The sequence below is a fragment of the Drosophila suzukii genome, chromosome 2L (assembly GCF_043229965.1).
Source record: "Drosophila suzukii chromosome 2L, CBGP_Dsuzu_IsoJpt1.0, whole genome shotgun sequence".
Lineage (NCBI taxonomy): Eukaryota > Metazoa > Arthropoda > Insecta > Diptera > Drosophilidae > Drosophila > Drosophila suzukii.
The window spans coordinates 21336790-21345198 of NC_092080.1; the positions used below are offsets into that span (position 1 = coordinate 21336790).

The 8409-nt window shown below is 46.9% G+C and overlaps 2 protein-coding genes across 2 annotated transcripts; both read left to right on the plus strand.

The window, feature by feature from the left end:
- Positions 1 to 48: 48 nt before the first annotated feature.
- Positions 49 to 5591, plus strand: LOC108021152 (MPN domain-containing protein CG4751). The gene is made up of 6 exons (XM_017089723.4): positions 49 to 496; positions 556 to 913; positions 973 to 1060; positions 1366 to 1535; positions 1600 to 1848; positions 1971 to 5591. Exons 1-6 carry the CDS (start codon positions 179 to 181, stop codon positions 5009 to 5011), a joined length of 4224 nt encoding a protein of 1407 aa, XP_016945212.3. The 5' UTR covers positions 49 to 178; the 3' UTR covers positions 5012 to 5591.
- Positions 5592 to 5936: 345 nt separating this feature from the next.
- On the plus strand, positions 5937 to 8343 carry hgo (homogentisate 1,2-dioxygenase). The gene is made up of 8 exons (XM_017069863.4): positions 5937 to 6070; positions 6634 to 6903; positions 6961 to 7147; positions 7203 to 7323; positions 7380 to 7510; positions 7580 to 7861; positions 7922 to 8103; positions 8158 to 8343. The coding sequence occupies exons 1-8, from the start codon at positions 6056 to 6058 to the stop codon at positions 8287 to 8289; spliced, it is 1320 nt and encodes a 439-aa protein (XP_016925352.3). The 5' UTR covers positions 5937 to 6055; the 3' UTR covers positions 8290 to 8343.
- The last annotated feature ends 66 nt before the right edge of the window (positions 8344 to 8409 follow it).

Sequence of the window (8409 nt, forward strand, 5' to 3'; positions counted from 1 at the left end):
ACAAACTGGCCCGCACAAAAGTGTGACCAGTCGTGTACATTTGCCAAGCGATTCGGTATTCTGCGTAGAAAAAGCGACGACCTTACTGCATCTATAGTTTTTTTAGTCGCAAAACTTAAGTATCTTAAAAGTAAGAAATCCGCAGAATTGCACGGCACAAAACTCGCGACGAGAACGCATGGAGAACGGAGTGGAACACGGTGTTGACGAGGCCGGCGAGAACCAGGTGGTGAGCAGCTCCGACGGCGAAGGCGACTGCGATGGCGAGGGCGAGGTGGAGGGGGAGGTGCTGCAGCCGCCGCAAATAACAAACGACTGTGAGGGGGTAGCGGCGGGGGAGGGGGAGCGAGCACCAGCGACGACGGAAGCCATAGACGCCACTCCTGACTCGGGACCAACGCCCCTGGACGGAGCAGCACCTGGGGCCATGCTGGAGGACAACCTGTGCGACAAGGATGTGGACAGCGACGCTGGCGACGAGGACAACGACGATGAGGTGAGCAAAGTACCTTATGTACAATTCGCATACTCAATATTTTCCTAAATCCCCTCCAGACTAAGGAGAACTACGAGGGCTTCAATGGGACCGGACGCACTGTCACCCTGCAAACGCTGATGGCCGCCAATGTGCTGCAGCCTGGCCTGGGACTGATGACCATCGAATATCTGGGCCAGAAGTTCGTCGGAGATTTGCTGGCCGACGGCAAGATCAAATCCCATGAGACTGAGACCATATTCCTTACGCCTAGCGCTTGGGCAATGCACTGCAAGCGGATCATCAATCCGGAGAAGAAGAGTGGCTGCGGCTGGGCCTCGGTCAAGTACAAGGGCAAGAAGCTGGACGCCTACAAGAACACCTATCTGCGAAAGTGCGCCCTGCAAAAGGAGACGCCGCTGGACGATTGTGACCTGGGTATGTAAAGAGCACCTGCTATTCCCTTATAATCCGTGCTAATCCCATCGAATCCACAGATGCCGAACGCAAGTCCGACTCCCCGGAGATTGTTGTGAAGCGAACCGTTTTCGCACATAATACCGTATCGAATCGCAATGTAGTTCAGTGAGTAAACCAAGTGCAACCTGAATTTGAGAGGGGTGGTTTTTCAGAAGTCATACTTTTGTCATACTTCAAAGCAAAATATAAATGGAGGGAAAATGCCTATAATTGTCAAAATATTTCATCCATCATGTCATTCTTTAATTTCTTACTCAAATGCTTATGAGTTAAATTAATATGAAAACGAATTTTACTTATTTATACCAGGCTAGTCTAGAGTATAAAGCAATCTAAAATTTTCTTTAATTTCTTTTTAATATCTATAATTAATACGGTTGGTATCCGAACTTATTCCTTTTCACCCACAGCGACGCTAACATGCTTATTGAATCCGTGCCGTTTACTTCGGTTGGCAAACTGCAGCCCTTTCTCATCACAGTCAACTCGTCTGCCCTTCTGCTGGCAGACTTCCATTGCCATTTGACGGTGCGTGAGGTCTGCGGCTATCTGGGGGGAACCTGGGACATGAATACACACAGTGAGTCCGGCTCAGTTTGCGATTTCCCGTGCATATGCATTGCCTACATGTCTGCTCATTTCAGCTCTATCCATCACCAAGACATATCCTTGTCGCAGCACCCGATTCGATCGACAGCGAGCCGGCGAAGTGGAGCGTGACATACAGAAGATGATGATCCAGGATCAGCTTCTATTGGTTGGCTGGTATCACTCCCATCCCAAGTTCCAGGCGGAACCCACGCTCCGCGATTGCGACTCTCAGTTGGACTATCAGATTCGAATGCGCGGTGCCAGCGATCTTACCTACACGCCCTGTGTCTCCTTGATTATATGTAAGTGTATTCCAATGACTTACAATTATCTTCTTGGTGTTTATTATTAAAGGTTTACAGAACAATGTAACCTGAATCTTTATTTGATGCCCCCTAAAATTGTTCACACATTTTCTTTGCAGCACCTTACTATGATGAGAATCCTACACTGGAGTCGGTAGTCAAGTGCATTTGGATCGTTCCGCCTAACGAGAACAGACAATCTATGGAGTATGGCCGACCTATGCTGATGCAGTATTCAGTGCTGCCGGACAAGGAGATTCCCGAGGAGGTGCGCTCCGAGATCCAGCTGTGTGTGGACTACTACTCGCAGTACCGAAGCGAGGTGGTCAAGTTCCGGAACATCTATAACAACGACGTGACCTACAACGAGAAGCTGAAAAATACGCTTTACCCGAAGTTTCCTTCCAAACAGAGCGACAAAGCTTTGTGGAATTGGATCTGCGCGGTACTGGACTGTGAGCAGGAAGATGACTTCATTCCACCCAAAACCATAAAGATCATCGACAATGACGAGCTGGAAGTAAAGGAGGAAGACAAACCTGTTGTCCTAATGGATCTTAGCAGCGATGTGAAGCTAAATCCACCTAAGGAGGAAATATTCAATGAGGCAATCAGCACATTGGAAGATAGTGCACGCAAGGCAGAGGAAGAATCCAACGCCCAGGCGGAGCAGAAAGCAAGTGAGCTGAAGGTGATGTCGCTACAAGAACAGCTCTGTATGCCATCCGGACTAAATATGAACCCGGTCCGAATGCTTTCGCCTCTGGCCACTCCCAATCCCACGAGTCATCCGTCAGTGCTGCCCAGTTTGGTGGCTCCAACTTTGCCAGCAGCCACAAGTCAGCTGCTTCCACCGCAGATGCCCGTCGCTACCGCACCACCAGCCATCCCACCAGTTGTATCGACATCAGCTCTGACCTCTGCCTTGAGTGCCTCGCCAAGGGACAGTCCCATCACTATTCAATCAAATTCCGCCAGTCCCGCCAAGTTTGAGGTTCCTGTGAGGGCGTCACCATCGCCAGCGAAGTCGGACGCCTCGTCTCATGCCTCCACATCCCGCACCCGTAATTCTCCAGCGCCTAGTCCGGGAAAGTTCAGCGTGAGCGATATTGCCCGGAATAGTCCCAGCATCACGCCTAATAAGTACGAGGCGGCCGCAGCTGCTCTAGTTCCTCCAGCGGCCGCTTGCCTGCCCACGGCCAACGATCTGATGGCTGCCAGTTTGGCTCAGCTGGCCGGGCAGCTCCCTCCGAACTTTCTTCAAGGCGACTTGGCAGCTCTATTCCAGCAACAGCGCAAGGATTACGGCAGCTCATCTCTTAACCAGCTGGCGGCGGCAGCAGCCAAGGTGGGTGGCTCCAAACAAAGCAATGCCACTGCTTCCTCCGGTTTGAGTGATCCCAATGTTGCAGCTGCTGTGGCTGCCTACTCGAATAGCTTCAATATGCCGCTGCCCACAGGAGTAGGACTTGGAGGAGGTGGAAACAACAATGCCCACAGCAGCAGCAAGTCTAAATCGGAGAGATCATCGAAGTCCTCATCCTCTTCCTCCTCCTCGAACTCCAGTTCGACCTCCAATTCGTATAAAACAAAATTGATGAAGGAACTAGATGAACTAAAAAACGATCCACTTAAGATGAGCGAGCTCATCCGTTCGCCGGAATATGCAGCACTGCTTCTTCAGCAAGCAGAAGCTCTGGGAGCTACCACTCTGGGCACTCTGGGCTTTGGATCCGACTACAGCTATTTAACAGGAGCAGGATTGGGAGTGCCGGCTGCTAATGCTTTGACAGGTAGTCAACCCTCCAATTCATCTTCTGGCAAGTCGTCAAAATCTTCGCCAGCGGCAGCTGCGGCGGCTGCTCTCAGTGCCGACTATAACAACCTAATACAGGCATCGAAGCTGCTCGGTTACGACTCTTACATGCAGCAGAGCAAGCAAAGCAACGACCTCAACGCGTTTCTGCAGCAACAGATGGCAGCGGTAGCCGCCGCCTCAATTCCGCCCCCTCAGCAGACTGCCTCCAGTGGCAGTTCCAACAGCAGTTCATCCAAGAAGCAGCAACAGCAACAGTTACAGCAGCATCATCAGCAACAGCAGCAGCAGCAACAACAGCAGGCAGCTGCACAGGCTGACTACACGGCATTGTTGCAGACCTACACTAAGTTGTTTGATCCCAACAACCAATTTGCAGCGGCGATGACTTCTAACAAGCACATGGCAGGAGCCCACAATGAGCTTTCCGCTCTTCTGTCATCGGGAGTGGGTGTGTCAGGAGGTGGCGGCGGAGGTGGATCAAAGCAAAAACAGAAGGACATACAGAGCGATATGCTAAACCAGCTGCTGCAGCTGGAGAAGCAGGACTCGGAGATCAAGGCTTTGCTGTATCGGCAAAACAAAGCTGCCGCCGATTTAGACGCCCTTTTTGCCACGCCCTCTGGAGCAGTTGTGGGAGCTGGGTCCTCGTCGAATGCCATGAAGTCTGGAAACTCTTCAGGCAACGCTGGGGTTTCCGGTATTTCATCTCCCTCTTCCCTATCCAACCAAGCTGCTTACTATAATGCCTTGGCGCAGGAAAAAATGCAGGATTATGCGGCCTTCTTTCAGCAGCAGCATGGCAAATACGGCATACCCGATCCACTGTCTAAAACCACACTGGCGGCTAATAACATGTTCATGACTCCATCGGCTTTGTTCAAGATCCAGCAGGAATCTTTGTCAGCCATGATGATGAAGCCACCGAAATCCACGACGCCTTCATCGGCACGTACACGGGAATCATCGGCCTCACCAGCTTTGGAGCGACTTACGCCCACCAAGTCGGCTAACAGTGGAGGAAGCGGAGGCGGAGGAAACAACTCGAACTCTGGCAGCAAATACAATTTTAGTGCAGTGGACCTGGCCATCTCGAGTGTGCCCTCGAACACCCCATCGCCGGCGCCCTCAGACGGAAGCAGCAGTTCTTCGCATCGACGGCCTTCGCCGGACCTAAGCCGCCTCTACGGAGAGCTGGCACCGCCTGGAGCACTCCTCGGCAGCGGTGGAGTGCCCAAGAAGCGTATGGAGTTCGCCTCGGTAGCGGATTTGGCTGCTCCGCCCCCAGCCAAGATGCCCAAAAACAGCATGGGCGATGATATCCTAAACCTGTCGCACGACTAGGACAACTGAATTGGAATCCTTGCCAGCGAAATCGCAGTCGCAGTATTTTCCCAACAGTATATACTCCCATACGTAATGCCGCGTAGCATCCATAACATACCAGTGTCCGTCATTTTAATCGCCCAATCAGTATCTTTCGGAGCAAATATTTTATATTATTTTTTCCATATTTCTTATTTAAGTTTACTTCTTGCTAAGTGTAAAGTTCATAGATCAGAGTTATGAATCTGATTGCCAGCAATTTACAAACATTTATTTTTCACAAATAATTTGGATTGTTTTCTACAACCCAGATATGCCGTGCATATCTCAATTAAAATAATCTTTATGATCCGTAAAGATAACGTCAGTCCTACGAGTGAATCTCCGCTTTTACTCACCTCACGAGCGCTGTATGTCCTTAAACGTTTAATTTAATGTACTCGTACTAATTTAGGTTTAATTACCGTATAAAAGTACTTTAAGTATTTTAATATACAGACAGCGCACACACCAACTGTATTGTATTGCCTACCGTATTAACTATAACTTTGAATCTTTGCCGCAATAAATTAAACGACTAGTTACTTAGTTTACAAAACGCAGTTAAATTCTTTTGGTGAGAGCATTGTTCTTCTTCAGTATTATAAAGCTGTAAAAGATGTTCTTATCAGAGGTACTAAGATACATTATACTTTTTGAAAAGACAGATAAAGATGGGTGACTATGCTTAAATAGACTTACCCCTTTTTTAAACCAGTAAATCCGCTATGCTAAGTAAAGCACGGTTGCTTTTTCAGTGGTTCAGTGGTGTGATTTAGTTAGTAACAAAATCGAAACAATCCGCACGCATCAACAACTGGGGGCAGGTGTTTACTTCTCGCATCATTCGGCATATTTGAGGGGACTGGCCTTTTCTCGAAGACTAGTTTCTCCGGGCAGTATTCAAAACAGTCGCTATCTAGTCGCTGGAGAACAAGTGGCATGACTGGATCGAGCATATATAAATAGGGGGCCTATGATCGGCGAAGATCAGTGATACTTTAAGCCACCGGAGGATAAGACATGTCACAATATAAGGTAATCGTATTTTAAAAACCGTGTATGAAGTGGAGTGAACATATGTGTAGCAAACCGAAGTGGAAAAGAAGTGAATATTATTGGAGAGTTCATCGACTTGAAATAATTGTGTGGATAAATTTGAAATAAATTGTGTGCAAAGATGTATTACGAATATACCTCCATTTCTAAGACTGTGATAGTATAATCTGAAACCATGCGTGGCAAATATATCGGATCATTTTCAGGTTAATAGGGCTTTATTGCCGCTGGCCTTCTTTAACAGCGCGCTGTGGATACAAAAAACAAGTTAACGCATGAATAATTTAATAAGTTAATGCCGGTTCATTTAGTTCCCTAATTGTTGTAACTTAGATAAAAGAATACCATTTCTATGTTCTTATCTGGTTTGTAGGTCACACTTTTAAAGCTTCTTTTCTTTTACTCTGTGTTTGCTTAAGTAAGTCTTATCAGCATCCAAAGTTCTTAAAAATTAAATTAAGGTATTTTTTGTTTCTGACAATGGATAAGTTAAATGTATTGGCCGGTGAATGTTTCTTATGTGTATCCCTAAAAAATTGTAGTACCTGTCGGGATTCGGGTCCCACTTCTCCTCTGAGGACGAGCGATATCCCAACTCTTTGCCTGTTGGTCAGAACTCACCTCAAGTGTGCCCCTACAAACTCTACGCGGAGCAGCTATCGGGAAGTGCCTTCACAGCACCAAGAAATGAGAATGTGCGCACCTGGCTCTATAGAAAATTACCCTCAGCTGTGCACCTTCCATTCCAGCCCTTTAAGGGAGCCACGTATTTAAGGCAGAACTGGGATGAGCAGCCCCCAAATCCAAATCAGGTGAGCACATATCATATCATACTTTTACCGACATTTTATATATATTCCTTGGCTTAGCTTCGCTGGAAACCCTTTGATCTGCCACCAAAAGATGGTAAAACTGTAGACTTTGTGGAAGGTTTACACACGGTTTGTGGTGCTGGCGATCCCAGATCTCGTCATGGTCTTGCAGTGCATATATACTCCTGCAATATATCTATGGATAACTCGGCTTTCTACAACAGCGATGGGGATTTCTTGATTGGTAAGAATAGCTATCATTGTTAGAACAACAATGGCATTATAAAATTTTCATTAAGTTCCCCAGCAAGGAGCTTTAGATGTTAAAACGGAGTTCGGGAGGATGGCTGTGGCTCCCAATGAGATCTGCGTTATACCGCAAGGTATACGATTTGCTGTTAATGTGGATTCTCCATCGAGGTAAGGAAAACCTTTCATATCCCTGAAACTTAGAAATTGTACAAAAAAACTTTTAGAGGTTATATCCTGGAGGTCTATGATGGTCACTTTGTGTTGCCAGATTTAGGTCCCATCGGTGCCAATGGCCTGGCAAATCCTAGGGACTTTGAAACACCTGTCGCCTGGTTCGATGATCGAGATGTAAAAGGTAAATGTCTGGAGATACTATATCACGAACGAATTACTTATGTTAAATTTAAAATGTACTATATCGCAGACTTTCAGGTGATATCGAAATTCCAGGGTAGTCTTTTTGTGGCAAAGCAAAATCACAGCGTTTTCGATGTGGTGGCCTGGCATGGAAACTATGTACCATTTAAGTACGATCTGTCCAAGTTTATGGTGATCAACTCGGTCAGTTTCGATCACTGTGATCCCAGCATTTTTACTGTGCTGACTTGTCCGAGCTTGAGAGCTGGAACAGCTATAGCCGACTTTGTGATCTTCCCACCCCGCTGGTCAGTGCAAGAGCACACCTTCCGGCCACCCTATTACCACAGTAGGTTCCATTTCAAGATAGTATTTTCATTCTGAGCTAATGGTTTTTCTTTTTTATTAGGAAACTGCATGAGCGAGTTCATGGGCCTCATCTTAGGAAAGTACGAGGCCAAGGAAGACGGCTTTGCCGCTGGAGGGGCGACACTCCATTCGATTATGACCCCACATGGTCCTGATGTCAAGTGCTTTGATGGTGCCTCGAAAGCAAAGTTGGTGCCAGAACGAGTGGCTGAGGGAACTCAGGTTGGTTGCAGCTTAGAAGATCTAAAATATGTTTTACAATCTCCCTTTTTAAAGGCCTTCATGTTCGAATCATCCTTAAGTTTGGCTGTGACCAAATGGGGCGAGGAAACCTGTCAAAAACTGGATGCAGCGTACTATGAATGCTGGCAGGCTCTAAAAAACAATTTCCAAATTAATAAAAACTAAAATCTTCATAGGAAGAAGCCTCAATAATAAATGCACAATTCACTCATTAATAAATGTTTGTATTTGAAGGATTAGTTAGTTGCAACACATACTTAAAATTCAATCGACGGACTGGGTTTG

Bases quoted from the DNA above. Each gene is read 5' to 3' on its own strand.
- LOC108021152 (XM_017089723.4), top strand. From the start codon at position 179: ATGGAGAACGGAGTGGAACACGGTGTTGACGAGGCCGGCGAGAACCAG. The intron at 497-555 runs GTGAGCAAAGTA...AATCCCCTCCAG, and splicing joins ACGAGGACAACGACGATGAG to ACTAAGGAGAACTACGAGGG. The intron at 1,536-1,599 runs GTGAGTCCGGCT...TGCTCATTTCAG, and splicing joins CTGGGACATGAATACACACA to CTCTATCCATCACCAAGACA.
- hgo (XM_017069863.4), top strand. The intron at 6,904-6,960 runs GTGAGCACATAT...TCCTTGGCTTAG, and splicing joins AGCCCCCAAATCCAAATCAG to CTTCGCTGGAAACCCTTTGA. The intron at 8,104-8,157 runs GTTGGTTGCAGC...CCCTTTTTAAAG, and splicing joins GAGTGGCTGAGGGAACTCAG to GCCTTCATGTTCGAATCATC.